The sequence below is a fragment of the Trichechus manatus genome, unplaced genomic scaffold (assembly GCF_000243295.1).
Source record: "Trichechus manatus latirostris isolate Lorelei unplaced genomic scaffold, TriManLat1.0 scaffold00039, whole genome shotgun sequence".
In the NCBI taxonomy this organism is placed as follows: Eukaryota; Metazoa; Chordata; class Mammalia; order Sirenia; family Trichechidae; genus Trichechus; species Trichechus manatus.
The window spans coordinates 2,355,608-2,378,476 of NW_004443975.1; the positions used below are offsets into that span (position 1 = coordinate 2,355,608).

At 39.0% G+C, this 22,869-nt stretch overlaps 1 protein-coding gene across 1 annotated transcript in view; it reads right to left on the reverse strand.

Annotated features, from left to right (window-relative positions):
• The window catches only part of RGS7 (regulator of G protein signaling 7), a 567,494-nt gene that overhangs the window by 136,815 nt on the left and 407,810 nt on the right, over window positions 1–22,869 (reverse strand). Inside the window, exon 3 of the mRNA XM_004375937.1 lies at window positions 21,882–21,932. Coding sequence (XP_004375994.1) covers window positions 21,882–21,932 — 51 coding nt within the window. The remainder of the gene's footprint in view (window positions 1–21,881; window positions 21,933–22,869) is intronic.

Sequence of the window (22,869 nt, forward strand, 5' to 3'; positions counted from 1 at the left end):
GTTGATGTGTTGTGAGATTGTTAACCATTGTCATAGGGCAACATGTGTAGTAACTGTTAAATGAGAAACTATTTGTTCTGTAAGCCTTCACCTGATGTATAATAAAAAAAAAAAAAGGAAAAAAAAAACCAAAAAACTATTGAGGTGTCAAAACATACCAGAAATTTAACCGGAATTTGTTAGGCAATATACTGTCTATTGGCATACTCTACCTAACTTTAAACTTGTAACCTTTACGGTAACCATAAGGTTGACAGTTCAAATCCACCAGCCGCTCCTTGGAAACCCTATGGGGCAGCTGTACTCTGTCCTATAGGGTAGCTGTGCGGCAGAATCGACTCAACGGCAATGGGTTATGATGTCTACAATGAAAAATGTAATGGGCATGATGCGCTCCATCAAGTAAGCCCTTGTTTCTTGAGAGTTGTTGAGCTCTTCATCCTCACTAAATTCTTTTTCTTGGCAGCCCTATAAGTATACCCCAAGCTTCCTTAGTATTAAAAGAGAAAGGAGGAGGGGAGAGGAAGAGGAGAAAAGACAAAGAAGAAAAGAGAAAGGAAGAAAAGAAGGGTGAAAGGAAGGAAGGGAAGAGGGAGAGACAGGGAGGGAGACAGGGTGGATGAACAAACCTGTTCATGATTTTGCTACCTTCCCAAGTACTAGCCTATTAGAATTTTGCTCCCCTTCTTTTTGAGATCACTCTTCATCAGAGTAGTACACATGTGCACTCTTCACTTCCTCTCTCTGAAATTCTTCCTTAGCTCTCTCTACTGTCTTCTACCCCCAAAAGTCTACTGAATCTACTCTCAAAGATCACTCAGTGACTTCCTAGCAGAAAAACCCTACAGCTTCCCCCACCCTCCCAGTCCTTACTTTCTAACCAAGTTACTGATGAATCTCTCTTCCTTTTTGACTTCCACCACACTCTACTCTGCTATCTTTCCCTCTGCCCTCCCACCTCTTCTTCCCTGCCTTCCTTCCTCCTCCCATTCTCTACACTGAGGAAGTGTCTCAAAATCTTTCTATGTTATGGCTCCCCTCTCCTTTGTCTCTCTTTCTATTTTCTTCTTCTTTGGCAAGATCATCTAATTTCAAAGATTTAATTACCAAATGTATACCTCATGGGGAGAAAACACTGAACAAGAAATCAGCTTTGTCCTTAAGAAATCTGCAGTCTATTTAATCAGCAAAACAGGCAAATAAATGGACACTCAGCCCCACAGTCTAGTAAGAATTTCAATGAGGTAAGCACAGTGTGCTCTGGATAAACATTAAAAGGACATCCAACATAGTTCTGGGAACTAAATAAAGTTTTCTGGAGGAGTAGATATATAATTCAAGTCTTACAGGAAAAATAGGAGTTATGAAGCAAAGAGGAGATTCCAAGCAAAGAAAGTAGCATACACAAATGCTTATGATCAGAGGTATAATGGGATTTGAGAAACAGCCAGCCGTTTGGTGGCTGAAAGGTATAGCATGAGGAAGGGAGTTGTGGTCTGAGCAGCTGCAATAATAAACTATATCAAAAAAGGCCTTATGTTTCAAGCTAGAAAGTTTGGACTTCACCCAAAGGGCAATGGAAGATCTTTTGGAGTTATTTAATCTGAGAAAAGATATAATTAGATCTGAATTTTGGAGTGATCATTTTAGATGCAATGAAATAAATACATTGGCACTGGACAAGGACGAAGGAATGTCAATTAAAAGAGTGTCTTAGTTCCCAGTGAGATATGACTGTGGTAGGAACGAGGAGAGAGCCAGTGGGGATGGAGATAAGTGGACAGATTTGAGAAATTTATGTGGAAAAGATAAATTTTGAATATGTGGAATATATAAAACATCTGTTAAATATCTATATGGAAATATATCTACTAGACAGTTGAATTTTTCTGTCAGGAGCTCAGAAGGGAGTCTAGAGGTGTATTTTTAATCAGTTATCATAACAATACTGAATAAAATAAGAAAGTGCACAGCATCATCCATGCAGTGTATGGAGTCAAAAAATAAGAAAGCCCATGTTTGGGTCCCAAGACCCTGACAGTTGAGAGGCAGGAAGAGGAAACTGTGAAGAGCACTAGATGGAGGATGAAAACGTTATAGGATAAACCAAGGGAAAGGAGTAATGAAAGAAACAATGAGGGATGTCTAAAGTAAAAACTGCTGAAATGAAGGTGAACTAAATAAGGGCTGAGAAGTGATAACTGAATTTAGCAACAAGGAGAATATTAATGACCACAGTGTATAATGTTTTGGTGTATAAGTGAGGGAGCGATACAAGTACAATCCCAGTGAACTGAAAAAATTAATTAGGAAGGGTGGAATTAGAGATAGCAAGTGCAACTGAGTTTGTGAAAATGGGAGAGGTCTAGGAGACTAGCTAGAGTGTACCAGGGATCAATGTTTAAGATTTTTTTTAATGATGGGAGTCAACTGTGAATAAACAAAGATATGGTAGTTTAGGATAGAAAGAGACATATAAGTGATGGAACCAGAACCTTGAGAAGGTATGAGGGGATGGGATCATGAGCACAGGTAAGCCTAACACTGATGGGTATAGACAGGGTCAAAGTGTCTTTGTGAAGCAGACGGAATTAGAATGTTGAGAAATTTCCTTCTTGATTTATATTTTCTCTAAAAAAGTTATGGTCTGATAATGAGGATGATACAAAATGAACCATGCTAGGAGACATATGGAAAGTGGAAAAGCTTTAAATAATCACTGTACTAAATAGGAGATTGATCTGACTAGATAAATATGATAACCAGGAAGCCCTGTAGGCCTGATTGGGGCAGGAAACCAGGATGTCTTGGTCAAAATAATCTATAGTGTTGAGTGATTTTTCAGTAGTAGTGTGTAAAATTTCAGATAGAGAGAGGAACACAGTGGGGTTCATCCGGCTTAGACATTTCTGGATGGGCACATTGGAAGGACAAGATTAGAGAAAACTGAGCATATTTATGAGTTAAAGTGGCTGGTTGGTTGTTGTTGGTGCAATCGTTTCTCTAATGTCTGTCTTACCCAAGAGAGCGGCAGCCGTGTGGCTCTTGATCACCACTGGCCCTCCAATGCAGGCATATTTTGCATGTGCATCGATAATTTATTACAAACATGGAAGATCCTCTCTGTAAATCCAATCTCTCTTATTACTGTTTTATTACTACATCACATCGCAGGGAGAGTTTCTAGATTCTTTACTCTATGCCAGACCAAAAATGGCACTGGACTCTAACGTGAGGCCAAATACCATTTAGTTGACCTTTCAGCCATCAGAGATGAAAAGATAGCTAATCTGTATAAAAGAGTTTCTAAAAGCAACATCTCTTTGCCTTCCTCGACACCCTACTAGTTTTAAGTAACTTTCCCTTTCAGAACATTTATTCTATTTTTCTGGTAAGTTTGTCACTTGCAGTCTAACCCTTGAGTTCTGTCCCCTGAATAGAGCATCTAGTTGGTCACCATCAGATAAAACTCTTTGTATTTGAAAAGAATTAACGTACTGTATTGTCCTCTTTACCTTCTCATCTCCCACAAAGAATTTTAGTCCTATTTTTATCATTCTCATATATTTTTTTTCAATTCTTCAGTGACCTTTGTGCCTCTCAATAAACTCTCTCCCAAGCCTCTACCTTCCTCATTACACACAGAAGATAAATTTCCACAAAGGTCCTCTTAAACATGATGAGAATTTTCACATGATTTGTTTGATATAACCTAAGCAATAGCGGTATTTATGTCTTACTCTATTTTTAAACTGTACACCTCACTGCCACTTCACTTGCATCTTTTTCTTTGACTTGTTGTGCTTGAAACAGATTGTTTGGTAAGATGCTTCGGTGACCAGTTATAGAGGTGCTCCTGACCACACAGGTTTTTTGACCTTTTAGTAGCAGCCCTTACAGGCCACATCCCCAAGATTTTTTTGGAGTAAACAACTAACATTTGACAGAATCAGCAGGTGGTGCAGGTGAAGAGTAAGCAGAGGCTGAGATAGCTTCCATCAGCCCTTCTTTTCCAGTGTCACCCAGGGCCACCAGCTGCCAGGCACTTAATGCTCAACTGTTTGCTCCCATTTGTCTTGTCAAGGGCTCTGTGGGATAGCAGGGGAATGATGCCATGATTTCCGGGTAAGAACATTTTAGCTCATGTTGGTGCTAGGGCTGGTAAACAAGTTATGGCACTGGATAAAAGTCTTTCATAATTTCAAGAATCTGTTTCTGTTTGTGACATCACATCAGTGATCAAAAATTCATTAGTCTGCCACTGGACATCTGGTAGTAAATTAGGCAATTTATCAAACTTGGAGGCTTGTCTGGGAGCTGGAAATTGTTAATAAAATTTAGCATACGTTCATAAAAAGGCTAGGCAATGGAACTTTACTTATTGTAGAGACAAGACATTCTCCTTCCTTGAATGGCTGTTCATTGTACACCAAACAAGTAGAAATTTCTCAGCAGAGAAGCTCACGGCTTTGCATGAGCCAAACACCCAACTTCTTCAATTTTATAATCATATGACTCTCCTGCTTGAACCTGTCATTCCAGAACAGCTGACTACTCACAATCCCTGAACTATAGGAAAATAAATGTCTAGAGCTGCTATTTTTCTAAGCAGGAGGCCAGTGGTCTGCCCTTCAATCATGTTTAAAGAGAGAAACTATCTATAGTGTGTCAGGATTCATTCCAGTGGATTTAAAATTTTTTTGGAAAACTCACAGGAAAAAAAAAAATGAAAGAATAACCTAAAGCAGTTGTTTCACTTAATATGATAGCATTTTGGGCCTAGGGATGAATTTCCCACCCAGTAGTCTGTTTTTATGACTTTTATGAAACTCTCATTACGACCTTATTATGCCTTTGCTTGAGTGATGCAGTGGGCTACAGCATTTCAACAAAGAAGTTAGGTTTCATTTCTAACTGGAGCTACTATTAACTCATTAAACTCATTTTCCGTGGAAAAAGTAACTTCTTTCGCAAGAAGCCTGCTGTTTCAGAACATTTAGAACATTTTCCTGCAGGTGGGTAATCTCTCTTGTTGCCTTTACTTAGAGAAAATTGGATTATTTGAAACCTATGGATTCATAACCCCAGGAAGTTTCATTTTATTTTCTATAATTGAACACTTTCTGTGTTTTGGATAGCTACAGGAACCTTGGGTTTTTTTCACTTTGAAGTAAAATTCCACCTAGAGCTTGAAACATGAATGAGGAAATGTCCATTACATAATGCCAAGTGAGGCATGTAAGATGTAAGCAGCTTACTTGTTTTCATGCTAATGGTCTCTTATGTTCAAGTATGATTAACTCAATCAGTATTTACTCAGCACCCACTAAGTGCCAGACAGTGGGTAGAGGCTGGGGACAGAGCAAAGTATAAACCAAGTCCTTGTACTCATAGGAAACCCCTGGTGGCATTGTGGTTAAGAGCTACAGCTGCTAACCAAAAGGTCGGCAGTTTGAATCCACCAGGTGCTCCTTGGAAACCCTGTGGGGCAGTTTTACTCTGTCCTGTAGGGTTGTTATGAGTGGAATCAACTCTATGGCAACAGGTTTTGTTTTGTTTTTGTACTCCATAGAGCTCCAGTTCAGAAAATATGTGCCCCAGACTTTGGGCAATGCACCAAAGTCAGACCATCATTTGACAATGGGAACAGACCACACCCGTCAAGAAGGGTGGTGTTTAAGAACACAAGAGGGGACAGGAAAGTTGGTAATAGGGAACTCAAAGTTGAGAAGGGACAGTGTTGACATGTCGTGGGGTTGCTAACCATTGTCATAAAACAATATGTGTACTAACTGTTTCATGAGAGAAAAAAAAAAAAGAAGAGTGATGTTTGTTCTGTCCAGATGTCCTTGGGACAGGTCAACCCTGGTCATGTATGAGAATTCGGGCACTGTGGCTAAGAATAGGATGAAGGGAAATTTTACCCTCTTTGGTTAGGAGCCAACTTAGCTCAGAATCTGGGCCTTGATATGCCTGGAAGATTCTCAGGGTTGGAAGTGTTGGCTGCTCTCCCTAGACATGAGGAGGGGCACAGGGAAAGCTTTTAAAGGACTAAGGACAGATCAGGGCTGTACAGGGGCCATCCATTAGTCTTGTGTATTATTTTCCTTCTACTATCCCTGATGCTCAATTAAATCTTATTAAGAGAGTCTGGGAGGTCAAGGGGGTCTGTATAGTGGAGCAGGTTTCAGAGCCCCCTCAGTAGGAGTAGTGCCCTCAGCTGAGATTAGGGCAATGGGAGCACAGCATTATAGTGTTTGGCAAGCAGTGATCTCACAAAGGCCAGTGGAGACAATGGCCAAGGTACTGAACATCAAAAGCAGATGGGGGCAAAGAAACATGAGATGCTGGTTCAAGAATGCCCCAGGAGTGCCCAAGAAAGCTCTCAGTATGGGGGAAGAGGAAACAAAATGAGTGGGACTAATTTCCAATAATAAAGTCAGCGAGAGCTCACACCTTCAAACAGGACTGGACAGATGTACCAGAATGTTAATAGGAGCTGTGTCAGGGACTTTTTATGAGTGATTTCTATTCTCTTCTTTACACTTTCCTGTATTTTCCAAACCACCTATGGTGAGTAGATTTACACTGCTTTTTATAATACAAAACATTTTAAAGAAAATGTGTGTATTATAAGGTACTACATGTGACATGTGACATCTAGCACTAAGCAAGGGTTGCTGAACCTTTTTCCAAGCAGTTATTAGGAAGCACTTAAGCAAACACCGAAGAAGACGTGATGCGTCATTCAGAGAAGGTCAGTGCTTCCTTGGTGAAGCTGCCAGAGCAGAGTAAAGAAGTGTCCATCATTGTTAATCCAGGCCCCCACAACTACCAGACACATACTTTTTCATGGATGCAACCCTGCTATGGATTGAATTATGTCCCAAAAAATATATGTTGGAATCCTAACCCGTATATCTACAGATGGATTCCCTGGGTGGTGCACACAGTTAATGCACTTAGCTGCTAACCAAAAGGTTGGAAGTTCAAGTCCACTCAGAAAAAAGGCCTGGCAATCTATATCTGAAAGGTCACAGCCTAGAAAACCCTATGAAGCCCAGTTCTACTCTGCACATACTGAGCGGCCATGAATCAGAATTGATGAGACTACAACTTTATATATATATATAAACCTCTGGATGTAATCCTGTTTGGAACTAGGATTTTCTTTGTTATGTTAATTAAATCATACTTAAGTAAGGTGGGTTCTAAATCTAATCATCTCTGAGTTTTAAAAAGAGCAGATTAGACACAGAGATATGCACAAATGGGGGAAAACAGATAACAAGTGAGGATCATCCACAAGCAAGGAACCAGGGAACACCTGGGATAACCTCCAAGGAAGGAACTGACAGAGCTGACACCCTGATTTGGACTTTTAGCCTCTAGGAACTGTGAGAAAATACATTTCTGCTAGTTAAAGTCTCCCACCTTTGGTATTTCTGTTACAGCAGCACTAGGACACTAAGACAAACCATGACAAAAGAAGAATCAAACTGTCAGTTTTGCCGAACCAGGCGAATAACCCCAGATACTCTGAAAATCAGACTTCCCTCTTCCCATGAACTTCCAGGAGAATCAAAATGCTAGCATCCCTTCCAAAAATTTGGTTTAAATAAAAAGAGAGAGAGCATGTATTGATAAGTGGACAAGCCACAATCGGAGCATGTGCTTCAGGTGAAAGGAGCGCATCAGAAATCCATGTGGTGGTCATAATATACAGGTGTGAGTGAATACAGTGGAAAGCCGGAATTCACATAATTCAAGAGGTCCTAATCACTTGAATTATAACGTAGCAGTAAACTTTAAAAAAGTATTGTAGTCTTATTAGATTTGAAGACTGCTTGTTTAAAGAGGAATTTTCAAAATTTAAAAATCATATTATTATCTTACAGTGTGTTCCTTAAACTCATTATTTCAACCCAGGTGATCTTTTAAGGGCCAAATGAGTAATCTGTCTGTGTGGTTCCCGACCAAGTTGTAGTGACGAGATGGTACATTCATGGCAGGATCACAGTTAAATAAAAAGCTTCTATCAGCATTCGTATCACACTTTCTGCACAGTTGTAGCTAGCATTTCCTACCATCTTAGTTGTAATAGAAGGAAAAGCTTCATGAACTATGACACAGAAATATAACAAGTAGCATTGTTCTCAACACAAATATTGAGGGGGGGAAAAACTAACTCATACTTCAGCTTGGAATTTAAAAAAAACAAAACTATGTTATTTTTAATAAAAGGTAAAGGTGCCTGACTTTTGAGAGGCTCTTACACTGCTGTCTATGGACCCTCTGGATAACACGTATAATCATGGACATTTGCCTGTTATTTTCTCTTAGTGGCTGGTCCTGATGAATAGGGATATTTTAAGATGAAGCTTTGTGCTATAGACCATATTTTGTTGTTAGATGCCATTGAGTCTGCTTTGACTCATGCCGTTGAGTTGGCTTTGACTGGGCAACAGAACAAAATGTTGCCTGGTCCTGCACCATCTTCATGATCATTGGTATGCTTGAATGCATTGCTGTGGTCACTGTGTATTTTGAGTGCCTTCCACCCTAGGGGGTTTATCTTCCAGCACTATATTGGACAATGTTCTATTGTGATCCATAAGGTTTTCAGTGGCTAGTTTTTGGAAGTTCTATTGAAACCTGTCCCCTCCATGGGTGCCCCTGCTGGTATTTGAAATATCAGTGGTATAGCTTTCAGCATCATAGCAACACACAGGCCACCACAGAACCACAAACTGACAGAGGGATGGTGGATAGGCCATATTAGCTTTACCAAACCCTACCTTCCTTCCTTTTCTTTCTTCCTTCCTCTCTCCCTCCCTCTTTCCCTCCCTCCCTTCCTTCCTTTCTTCTCTCTCTCATTCTCTCTCTCTTTTAGGTTGCTCATGCCTTATTTCTTTACCAAAACCAGAAAACCAAACCCATTGTCATAGAGTTGATTCTGACTCACAGTGACCCTACAGGCCAGAGGAGAAGTGCCCCATAGGGTTCCCAAGGCTGTAATCTTTACGGAAGCAGACTGCTTTCTCCCACGGAGCTGCTGGTGGTTTCGAGTTGCTGACCTTAGGTTAGCAGCCGAATGCTTAACCACTGTACCACCAGAGCTCCTTATAAAAGGAACACGATATACAAAAAGTTTAATAAAATAGAAAGTGAAGACCTAAAAAGAAGAAAGAAAAAAAAAATTAGGTCAATCAGCTACTGGAGGAATTCGGCAGCGCCACGGGGCATTTGTGTTTTTCCATTTGTTTATGGAGTAATCTTCGTTTTTGTTTTTTCTAATTGATAGGGTAGAGTTTAACAACTATTTAGTAGTATATCGAACCCTGGCCTCATTATGCTTGTTCTAGTTTTACAAGAGAAAAGACAGCAATTCTAATAGGATTTCCAGCTACTTTCAGTATTTTGCTTAATAACTGGCAACTCTAATAAGCAATATATGTAAAATGAGCCAATTAAATGAAAAAGAGAGAGGCTACAAAACGCGGAGACTGGTATTTATGCATGTGTTGGCAGCACAAAGCAAAAGAGGGGGCCAGGATAGTAAGAGGGCACCTTCTCGGTCCCTAACACATGCATTGTGTTGACATCAAGTCAGACATAGGGAGTATGAACCAGCTCCACACCATACTAGCTCTATTCTGATGCTAGGGTCTGCAGCTGTCAAAGTAAATTAATACTCCTTGTATTGATTACAGGGTCGCTATGAGTCAGAATCAACTTGACGGCAACAGGTTTGGTTTGGGCTTTGGGTCTTGATCTAAGGAGCCCTGGTGGCACAGTGGTTAAGTGCTCAACTGCTAACTGAAAGGTCAGCAGTTCAAACTCACCAGCAGCTCCGCAGGACTAAGATGTGGCAGCCTGCTTCTGTAAAGATGACAGCCTTGGAAACCCTATGGGGCAGTTCTACCCTGTTTTATAGGGTTGCTATGAGTCAGAAGCAACTTGATTCTGAAAGTGTTCATGTCTTGACATAAAACGATCTGGGTTTAAATACTGATTCTATCTCTTACTATCTTCACAATCTGAGACTTTGTTCTCTTATCTACCACCTTTTTCATGAAGCTTTCTCTTTGTTTGAAGATTGAATTAAATATCTATCTATCATCTATTCATCTGTCTACCTACCTACCTATCTATCTATTGATGATCTATCTTTCTAGTTCTCAACAGGGTGTGTGACACATAGTTGTATTCAAGTAAGTGAGATCTCTTGCCCTCTTCCCACTTAGAAGAATTAAAAAAGTGGAAATCACTCAGCATGGCACCTGGGAGCACCCAATTAGTTAATATTAATGTATAATAGTCATTTTCTGCTGCTACTGCAATAAAGTAATGGAGGGAGGAGGTGAAGGCAGCCAGAAGGCAAAAACCAGAAAATGCTTTTGTCAACAGGTGACTGAAACCATGGCAGTCATGCTGGGGATAGTAATCCCTGTTCTAACAACAAAAACTTCAATTTGTGGACTTCACAAAGACTTTTCAATGCATTCTGGGTTTTTATGGCATAATTATGCCAGATCAATGACAAAAACATCTTGTTCCATTATGAAATGTAATATTCAAATGCAAATGCAAAATGAAACAAAAAAATTAATGATAAAAGGGGGAGAACAAAAGAAAGGAATGAAACTAGTTAAGAAGTTAAATGAGACAGTTGGTTACAACAGCTGGATGTGTTGGGGCTGGGCTCAGTGGCGCCAAGTACTTTGAATGGCAGACTTCATAGAGCAAACATTTGCAGACTATTCACTTTCTGCCTTGCTAAGACGCAAGGTAACCAAAAGGGGGGTTTCTGATGATATTAAATGTACAGGATACATTTTTTGAAAATAATATTGGGGTACTAATGAAATATATGCAAAGAGGAATCACTTCTCTCTTCCGAGGAGAAATTAGTAAGACACCAAAAATACACAAAAGAAACTTTAGCTCTTGCTTATCTCACACAAAATAATTAGAACAACATATAAGATTCCTCATGTACATAACTTTATAAAGTTCTGGCTACAATAGTAGAGGCACAGGTTGGGAGTAGGTACCCAAAGACATTAGATTTTTTTTCCTTTAAGTGTTATTTATAACAGATAGGTGCACATTTGCAAGTTGACCACTTGGATAATAGCTATTGCCTTAAAACTGGATGAAACTAATCAGTCTTGTTCAAGGTGTATGTGATGACTCTGATCTATGAGTTCTTACATATTATCATCAGAAGAGTTAAATGTTTAGCTGCTAACTGAAAGGTTGGTGGTTCAAACCCACGCAGCTGCTCTGTGGCAAAAAGACTTGGTGATCTGCTTCCGTAAAGATTGTAGCCAAGAAAACCCTATGGGGCAGTTCCACCCGGTTGCATGGGGTCACTGTGAGTGGAAAATTGACTGGATAGCACCTAACAACAACAACAACACTGAAACAATAATACCGGCTTTTATTTAGCTAATAGTGGTATGCTAGCTTGCAGAATGGCCAATAAAATATGCACTTTTATAGGCTCCTAAAGGCCTTAATGATTATTTGCAAGGGTGTTTTAAATACTTCTCCATCCATCCAAGCAAGATTGTTGTTTGAAACAATTTCAAGAGCACACAGATAAGATTGCTTTTGATTTTATGTACAATACTTATGAGTTGAAATACGTAGGAAATGGCTCTAAGAAAAGGGTGTGCTCAGAATACAATGGTTAAAAATAACACCAAAGCCAAGAAAAACAACTACTTTATTCCAAAAGACACTATGTAAAATGCCACCCTGTCACGTGAGTTCATGTCCCCTCATAGTTCCAACCATCTATGTAAAAGTAGAATCCAAGTCTGGAATAATTTTTAAAAAATAAACCGACACAGAGGGTACAGATTGGGAGACTTGGGCTCTACTTCTCTGAACAGGCTTTTGTGTGACTTTGGGCCTTCATTAGCTTCTCTCAGCTGATTTTCCAATTGAAAAATGGTGAAAATGCCTGCCTTGGCTACTTGACAATATTGTTGCAATGATCAAATAAAATAATCTAAATAGAAACGATTTGAAAAAGTATAAAATGCTTCACAAGTAAAAACATTATCCAGGATAGCAGAGACATTATATACCATGCTGGTGCTGATGCACTGCTATGCTCCTAAGGCTGTGATTTCTCTGGCAGTCTAACCAAATTCATGGAATACAAAGGCAGTTTGTAATGGAACTTTATTAAATTCATTAACAGAATTTAGATCACTTTCTCCAGAAGACTTGTGTCAGGCTGGGGAGGCAGACAACAGACTGTTTCAGGATGAACACAATGGATTGATGTAATTAATTCAGTGACAATTAAGTTATTCAACCCAGTTGTTTGATGATGTGCAGGTAAAACATCTGGTTGTATTTGCCTGAATCTCAATTTTCACTGGTTGTTTTCACAATGGGTAATATGCATTGAGGAAGAAATTCTGCAACTCTTTCAAAATTTAATTTTTATACCGGTGAAATCATATTTACCCCTAATTTTACTTTTCTATCTGCATTTTAGTCTAGATGAAAAACAATCCGTTTTTAACGTCTTTCTCCTCACTCTTCCCATCTTTTTTTGAAGAGCACAAAATGATTTATAGGTTTCGATAAACTTGATGCCACTTCAGGAAATTACCATTAGAGTAAAATCAAGTAATTACTGAGTATCGATTATTCCTGGAACTTCCCTGGATGGCTGGAGAGGATATGTGTCCTCTGTCATTAAAGTGCCTAGATTCAACTTAAGTGATAAGACCAACATATGTGAAATGCAAGATAAAAGATAATGCAATTAATCAATAAGTTGAATAGAATCAAATATAAATACTCTTGTAGTTCATGGCAAAGAACAGCCCATGTGAACTGAATTATTGAGGGAAGGCTTCCTGGAACAGGTCATGTTTGAAGGCTAGTATAGAAATTGCATGCATTTTTAAAAAGAACGCAATTCAATGTGGTGGCAAATTTTCAGAGCTTAAAACAATCTGGCCCATTTAAAAATAAAAACAAGATTCTGGAACACTTGCATGTTGACTCATTTACGCTTCACAACACACAATACTAAATCATTTTATAAAAGAAGGAAAGAAAGGCAGAGAAATTAAGTAACTTGCTCCATGCTCTATAGTCAGTAAATACTTGAATCATGATTCAAGGTCAAGCCTGTCTCCAAAGTCCATGACTAATCTTCAATGCCAGGATACCTCTCAAGGAATGCTTTTAAATCAAGAAGCATGGCTGATGGAGAGAAGGACAAAGGTGGAACAAGCAGAGTGTAACTCAGGGAATGCAGAAATATATAATGTCCCTAGATATTTAGGGCTCACAGTGAGACTAATTTCAAATTCTAGCCACTAATAAATCTGAGGGTTGTAAGGTACGCCTCAGTTTGGTCAATGCCATTTCAAGAGCTTGACAGAGTTGATCTTTCTGAGGAGAGATAGCAAGGGTCACAAACTAGCAGACTGACATCAAAGAGTTATTGATAATTCTTAATAATTTTGTGAAGGCTGCAGACTTCACTGAATGAAGCTTTGCATTTTGATAAATTTACTTAAAATATTGTCCATAAGTAATATGGCATAATACTAGATATAAAGCATGTTTACTAAGTGTCATGGATTGAATTGTGTCCCCCAGATGTGTGTCAACTTGGCTAGGCCATGATTCCCAGTACTGTGTAATTGTCCACCGTTTTGTTATCTGATGTGATTTTTCTATGCATTGTAAATCCTACCTGTATAATGTTAATGAGGTGGGATTAGTGGCAGTTATATTAATGAGGCAGGACTCAATCTACAAGGTTAGGTGGTGTTTTAAGCCAATATCTTTTGAGAAATAAAAGAGAGAAGCCAGCAGAGAGACGGGGAACCTCATACCAGCAAGAAACAAGAGGCAGGAGAATAGCACGTCCTTTGGACCTGGGATCCCTGCACTGAGAAGCTCCTTGACCAGGGAAGATTGATGACAAGGACCCTCCCCCGGAACCGACAGAGAGAGAAAGCCTTCCTTAGATCTGGCACCCTGAATTTAGACTTCTACCCTCCTAAACTGTGAGAAAATAAATTTCTCTTTTTTAAAGCCATTGCTTATGGTATTTCTGTTATAGCAGCACTAGATGACTAAGACACTAAGAGAAAATGATCAGTTTCTGGAGCATGTATTTTGCAAACTCAAGCCAAAAGACAGTAGGATGTATAACAGAATGGTAGAACTAAAAGGCAGAGAAAATACAGATACGGAAAATTGTTGCAATAACGGCCTCGATTTGTTTAGACTCCACTTCATCCAGGCCCTTGGATAGTCCCTGCCTACAGTGACTCATGACTTGGCCACGGTACTTACTGTGGCAGGTGAGACAATAGTGCATGTGGCACAAGCAGAAACTTATATTGTGCTTCGAACCCTGTAAACACCATTGGAAGAAGCTAGTGATAGCAGGCTAAAGGAAGAGAGAATTGGAGGCACTTGGCCAACAGCCTACCAAGTGCCAGATGTGTCAGAAATTCTAGATCGTTCACCCTACCAGCCAGCCACAAACACATCAGAGAGCCCAGCAGATATCGGTCAAGCAGGCCCAGGCCAGAAGAGCTTACCGTCTGATCCACAGAATCATGAGCTAAATAAAATTGTTTATTTCGAGCCACAGAGTTTTCAGGTGGTTTGTTATAGAGCAAAAGCTAATTGAGATGACAGAATAATATTTCAAGCAATGGAGAAAACCGCAAAATTGTTGAAATACAAGAGGAGAGAGTACCTATTGCTTGCTTCCCACACGGAGACTTTGGGACTCAGAAGGATTACACCGCAGGAATGACCATACGGTTTTTTCAGGCAGAAAGCAGCTTGGGCAGCCTCAGGGGATCCCACACCTCAGAATGGTAAGAAAGCAGCAACTGATCTTAAAACAGAAAAATAGCATAGGACCTTAGGCAGCGTAGCACATGCTCCCAGTTTGAGGGAGAAGGAGCAGGTCACTTGCTGTGTTCCCAGAGTGAACCTGACAGAAGCAAAGAGTGTCAACAGACAAAAAGGGGCCCTGCCAATGGGAACAAGTAACTAGATGGAAGCAACTGCCTGACCACTAACGAAGGCATGGGTGGGCGACATGCTTCTCAGTGGATGCCAATGTGAATGGATGCTCTCCAAGGGCCAAACTCCTCCTCCCAACCCTGTGCCCCTATCTAATAATTGACCTGTATCAACTTTTCCCTCTACAAAATCCAGATAGCTGTTTATTTAACGTCTCAGCTAAGCTCTAACTCTAAAACTAATGTAATTTGTTCTGCACTTTTCCTGTGCATATTCAATACACACACACACATACATATTCTAGATTTTTAGTGATATAGTTGAGAGATAGTAATACAAATATCAACTACTTCTGTCAAGATGGAAACATAAGCAAAGTTTTTAACTATGAACCCTGCACACACACAAAAAGCAACACAAATAGAATCATGCATCAGCTCTAAAATTAAGAAAGGGTGTCAAAGCACATACTCCGGAAGTCCCACCTGTATACCACATATGGGGCCAGGCTGCAACACCCTCCTGAGAGAGCACCACAGTACTAAGTAGAGAAGATTCTGGCAGGTCACTAATAAAACCCCCCAAAGAGGGGAAATCGTAGGAGAGAAGGGAGCACATCTCTTCAGATCCTGTTCATTGCAGAATATCAAGAGCACCCAAAGGCAGCTGGAGTGGGGCTGCAGCAACAGGGAAGTTCGAAGTGTAGAAAGTAAACACCTCAGAAGTCAGGCACGGCCATACCTTGCAGGTGGTTGGGAAATTGGCAAAGCTGAATAAGGGATGAAAATGTGGCCCATTGAAATGGGCTCATCACACTCAGAGACAATATAACACCTCATGAAGTCCTGAGGCTGAGATTATTCACAGCTGCTAATCACTCCTCACTGTACCTAGTCTATCAGATAACTAACCTGTGAATGTGAATTTATATTACCTAGCACTCCGGTTCTAGTTGTAAAGAGGGAATCCCTCCATCCTGTCAATAGCCAAACATGAGTTTTACATAGAACCCTTTTGGTTTGAGAAGTAAACGGGGGGAAAATTCACAAAACAAACCCACAAATACTTTCAAGACATAAAATGAAATGAAGTAAATTTACAGCAGTATCTGCTATGTACAAATAAAATATTAAAAGTAAATGACTTGGATGTAATAAAAGAGATAAAAGATGACTTGGTAAGACAACACACTATGATTAGAAGAGAACTTGCTAAAGGGAGGGTAGAAATAAATAGGGAATGGGAGAAAATTAGAAAGAGGATGGGAAATTAAAAATTCAAAAACAGATATATTTTTTATTAGTGGTAGGAAAGAGCTGAATTGCCAGTGCATAAAATTAGAATGGATGCTATAGTGTATAAACTTAATAAGCTTACCTAGGGTAGAGAAAGAGGGGAACAAAGCTAACAAAAGGATGAAAAAGAAGAAAATGATCATCTGGTTACAGAAAGGAATAAAACATACAAGTAAACGTTGTTTCAAAAGAATAAACCAAAATAAAAAAAAAAAAAAAAACAGGTAAATAGATATGACAACAACCTCAACAGACAAATACAAAAAGGACTACAATTGTTAACATTCTCTGAGCAACTGTTATGAACGAGATGTGGTAACCCATTGCTGTTGACTTGATTTCAACTCATAGCGACCCTATCGGACAGAGTAGAACTGCCCCGTAGAGTTTCCAAGGCTGTAAATCTTTACAGAAGCAGACTCCCACATCTTTCTCCCACGGAGCCTCTGGTGGGAGCCGCTGGTGGGTTCAAACCGCTGACCTTTTGGTTAGCAGCAGAGAGCTTTAACCACCGAGACACCAGGGCTCCGACAGATGTGGTAATAACTACTTTATATGTATCACCTGGTGGCTCAGTGATGAAGAGCTCAGTTGCTAAGCAAAAGATCAGCAGTTTGAATCCACCAGCCACTCCTTAGAAGCCCTATGGGGCAGTTCTACTCTGTCCTACAGGGTCGCTATGAGTCAGAATCAACTCGATGGCAATGGGTTTTTTTTTGGTATGTATTACTTACTTAATCCTTAGAAAAGCTCTAAATAGTAGGCATTATTATTACATCTCTTTTAGGATGAAGAAAATGAGACTTAAATAATAAAACGGGGAAAAAACTCTCTTCTACTGAAGAAAGCCTGAATCAACAGATTTAAATGATTCACCAGTTATTACAAACACACATCCACATACAAAAAAAATAATGCAAAGGACAAGCTCCTAGTAATGGCCTCTGCTTATAATTTTGAATTTCAAAGAGAGAAAAGCTACTACAGGCATAAAGGCAGGGGGAAGGAAAAAACAAAAAATTTTATATATATTAAAAAAATGAAAAAAAAAAATACACACAGGCAACAAAAGATACTGTTAGATATGCAAGAGTTCAGGAAGTGAGCAACCACATACAATTCTAAAACACTGCTGCAAGACCTGTTCCAGCTTTTGAATAAATTAGTCAAAAATAGTAGCAAAAATAAGGTAATTTAGCAAAGTAGGAATATATAAAAATAGCATACATAAATCAATAATTTATATTTATGGAAACAATAACCAGTTAAATGATATGATGGAAGAGTAGATCCACACATACTAACACAAAATAAAATAACTAAGAAATGAGCAAAACTTATATGAAGAAAACTTTAAAACACTCCCAAAAGACCACAAAGCAAACCTGAACAAATGGAAAGGTGGACCATGTTCTTGGATAGGAGACTCCACATCATAAATGAGCTACCCATTGCTGTTGAGTCAATTCTGACTCATAGCTACCCTACGGGACAGAGAAGAACTGCCCCATAAGGTTTTCAAGGCTGTAAATCTTTACAGAAGCAGATTGTCACACCTTTCTCCCACAGAGTGGCTGGTGGGTTCAAACTGCCAACCTTTTGCTTAGCAGTCGAGTGCTTTAAACACTGGGCCATCAGGGCTGCATAAATGAGGTAGAGAAGACAAGGAAACAGGTTTGAGAGGGGGGGACATCAAGGGTTCTGTCTTGGTTGAGTTTGACCTCTCAGAAGACAAGTCAAATAGGATTGGATAGGTAAGTATGGAGCTCCATGGAGTGGTCTGCACTGAAAATATGAGTTTAGGAATCCTCCGTATATGTACTTAGCAACAGTGTGTAGCTGGAAAAAGGAAAAACAGCTAGGACAGATGCCTGCAACATTTATAGATCAGCTAGAGAGTGAAGAGCTATCACAGAAGACTGAGACCGAGTAGCCAGTGAAAAAGAAGGATAGCCAAGAAAGTGGGATATCCTGGAAGCCAAAGACAGTTACTCAAGGAGCGAACTCTCACCACTATATTGGCAGGCCTGGCTCATAGAAAGAATTCAGTAAATATTTGTTAGGTGAATGAAATAATCAAGGAATGGATAAAGAAATGAAGTTTTCCCAGAAAAATATAAATTATGAAAATAGACTCAATAAGTAGAAGGAAACAAAAAATTTATATTATTCCTGTGTATTGTATGTACATGTATATGTACATGCGGAGCCCTGGTGGTGCAGTGGTTAAGCATTCGGCTGGTAACCAAAAGGTTGGCAGTTCGAACCTACCAGCTGGAAACCCTGTAGGGCAGTTCTACTCGGTCCTATAGGGTCGCTATGAGGTGGAATAAACTGGACAGCAACAGGTTTGTTTTTGTTTTGTGTTTTATGTACATGTGAGAGTAATTGTGTATAATGCTAACTTACAAAAAATCCTTAATTCCAACTAAAAGTTCAAATCCACTACAACGTAACCACATGGCTTCTTGTTGCTGTTGTTAGGTGCCAACAAGTCGGTTCTGACTCATAGTGACCCCATGTACAACAGAACGAAACACTGCTGGGTCCTGCGCCATCCTCACAGTTGTTGCTGTGTTTGAGCCCATTGTTGAAGCTACTGTGTCAATCCACCTCTTTGAGGGTCTTTATCTTTTTTGATGACCCATCACGTGTCTAAGAGTACCAAAATCTGCACTAAAATATTCAGCTAAATACACAATGAATTGCTGTAATAGAAATGAAAAGGTATGAAATGCTCAGTCATAAAATACTGAACACTATAAGTACAAATAATATGGATTTATCAGTCTTCCTTCCACAAGATCCTGAAATACCATAAACCCTCTTCTCCTGTCCCCAGATACGCCATCAGAACCTGCTCCCTTACCCAGGCACTGGTCTGTTCTTCCAACTTACCTTAAAACCCTCTTTCAACAAATCGTTGACATCCAGAATTTCAAATTATCCCTAGAGGGCTTCAAATGACCACTTATCTACTAGATACTATACAAGGACAGAAGCCAGGCATGGATTTCTCTCTCATTTTTAAACATCTTCAGGGAGTAGATAGGGTTAAATTATAATAACAGTCTTTCTTCATAAACAGTTCCAAAATGGTATATTAATTGCATATATGCAGCCATCAAAGTAACTTTCATGATGTCAGCTACATTGTTGATCATATTTAATTGGGATCAGTATGGCTGTCAGATTGATTCATTTTCTGTGTGCATAATCTATTTTATCTTCAGACCAATTATTAATGCTTCTTACTCTGCTGTAAATCTAATACAGAGCCTGCACTCTGTAAAGGGTGAATTAGTTCATTCAAACAAACAAAGAAAAACTAATCTTTCAGCCTTCCATAAATACAATAATGCACATTTACCTCCTGACCTGGATATGATTGGCTTTATCTCTTCATTCCCTTCTAATGAAGCTGTACAACTTCTTTAAAGTGTTGAACAAGCAAGTGAAATCAGTTTTTCATACATGGTGGCGCAGTGGTTAAGAGCTGGGCTGCTAACCAAAAGGTCGGCAGTTGGAATCCACCAGCAGCTCCTTGGAAACCCTACTGGGTAGTTCTATTCTGACCTTTAGTATCAGTATGAGTCTGAATTGACTCGATGGCAATGGGTTTGGCTTTTAGTTTTATAGCTAAAATGATATTCCATGTGTAAATTATAAACATTGATTATTTCTTTGTTGTGATTGTTAGCTGCCATCCAGTATGCCCCCAACTCAAGGCGACCCCACGCACGACTGAGTAAAATGCTGCCGGGTCTTGCACCACTACCATGATCAGTTGCAGATCAGACCATGGTGATCCACATGATTTTCACTGCCTGATTTTTGGAAGTAGGTTACCATGCCTTTCTTTCTTGTCTGTCGTAGTCTGGAAGCTCTGCTGAAACATATTCAACATCCTAGCAAAATTCAAGCCTTCACTGACAGATGGGCAGTGGCTACACATGAGGTGTATGGGCTAGGATTCAAACCCGTCTCCTGCATAGAAAGCAAGAATTCTACCACTGAACCACCAATGCCCCCGTGATGATTTCTTAGTAGCTAATTACATCTGTCAGTCTCTTTCCTGCTTCTCTGACTATTTCTGAAGCACACCTACAGTCTTAAACTTACTAAAAAAATTTACTCTTTTGAACACGTTACCCTTTGAGCTATAATATTCTTTGCAAAGCAGCTGTTCCCTGGTTCTCAATGACTGTGCCAACCTGATTTTTAGCATTAGGATGGAGCCCTGGCAGCACAGTGGTTAAGAGCTTGGCTGCTAAGCAAAAGGTCAGCAGTTTGAATCCACCAGCCGCTCCTTGGAAACTCTACGGGGCAGTTCTACTTTGTCCTATAGGGTCACTATGAAATAGAATTGACTTGACGGCAAAGGGTTGGTTGGTTGGATATTTCTGGCTCTACAGCTTATAAAAGTCAGGTGTGCCCTTGAGGTAGACTGAATCCTAAACTTAGTAAGACCATGGCTTCCTTTCCTAATAATTATCTCCTCTTTTCACTTAGTAATATATGGTGTCAGAGTAGCTGCTTCACCTCCACTAGTTGTTTTAATCCTGTTCAATCTGCTAGGATAAGTATTTTAAAAGCTCATCTACCAGGTGAGCAGGGTGTGTACATAGGCACTTGTGTACGGAATTAGAGCTGCATTTTCTCAGGGTGTGGTTTCGTACAGTAGTTCAAAATGGGATAGAAACCTTTGCATCTCCATCAGCTGTTATTTCTAAACCTTAGTAAGGTGGCGGCGGCCAGAGGTAGGAGTAAAGGCCAAGCTAAATTTATCTCTGATCCAAAGGATCGTGTGTTGTGTAGTTTCATGGACTCCTTCTCTGCCAGGTCACTGACAGGCACTGCAATACCTGCTTTTCATAGGATATTTTTCTTGATTTCTCAGCAACTTCCCTAAACAATATATACCATTTCAGTGATGTGAATTATTTGCCACATAGAAGACTTTTGCACAATACTTTAAAGAAGTCATGTGTAGGATTCTGTTCTACGCAGTATAAATGTTAGCTGGTAGAAATTGCTCCCAGACTTTGCAACTGAGTTTACCACTGCAGAGCAGACATGACGCCTCCCACAGTGAATAGGCCCAGGGCTTAAATGAAAGCATTAAAAAAAATATGGCATACAGGCATGGTAAAAATAATAATAATAAAAATAAAAATCCTGACTTACAAATAACATATTGTTTTCAAACCTCATGCAAAAAGAGAGTGAAGGCAATATTATAAACTAATGAGATTTATTTTTGTGTCTTATGAAGGAAAATTTCATTATCATTTTCTATAAATTATACATATAATTATTTATGTCTATGTATTCAGTTTACCCATTCTAACAATTGTCAATTGCCAGAATCAAATTTTATCAAAGGGAACACTATTGACATATATGAAAAATTATAAAATATACTAAATTTTAGTTAAACATATGTTGATTACTATAAAATCTGTATAAATGCTAAAATGCATAGCTCAAGTTTAATTATAATTTTTCAGAAATAAAAAAAAAATTCTACCAATGGGAAAATGATGTACTTACCTGGATCTTCTATAGTTAAGTTCTTTATTAACCATTGAACAATGTCTGACCCTAGAAAAAAGAAAAACACACATAGAAATGAACACTTCGTTTGTATGTGTTAACTTTGAGAACTCCGAACTTTTGGTTATATTAGTAGGAACAATTTTAATTGCTAAATTATCAGGTTGAACATTATATGGAGCACTGAAAACAAAGAATGCAAATACACAGTTTTCTTCAGAGAATCAAGGTGCAAACTCATAAATTATTAAATATAAAATATTCAAACATAAAGATTTAATATACTAGTAGAAGATGAAGCGATTCATTCATTCATTGAATACATGTTTACTGGGTTCCTACTATGTTCGAGGGACAATTCTTAGTACAACCAGTACTTTATAATATGATCCCTGCCTCATTTCTGGTAGTTCCCATCTCATTCTTATATCTACTTTCAAGCCAAGCCAAATTTGTTGTCGTTCTTTGAACATTCCAGGATGTTTTAAGCCTTGGTGTTTTTATTGTGGTATTCTCTTTGACTGAAATGTCTTTCCATTATGTTCAAGACACTCAAGATTCATCTACCCAATAGAACTTCCCTTGGCTTTTGCCTTTGTCCAATGAATTTACAAACCCTCTCCTGGGATCCTTACTAGAATCTGTACTGTCTGTTAACTGTAGTGCTGATAATATGGTGCCACAACTGTTTGTTTAAAGACCTAGAGTAAGTACATTGGAGCAGGCTATCTTATTTGTCTTTATATAGCTGAAGGATAGCAGTAGCTGCATTAAACAAAAAGGTGAGTGAATACACTTTCACTTCATACAGAAGAGATTAGGGAGGTTCTGCAGGAAATGTAACGCTTAAGATACATTTTGAAGGATATATTTTGATGTATAAAAAAGAAAGAAAGTTACTGAAAGGGTCTGTGTAAAAAGTTAAAAGTTGTGAAACATTTAATAAAAACCATTTATTGTACATTTTCTAAATACTAGGTGCTGG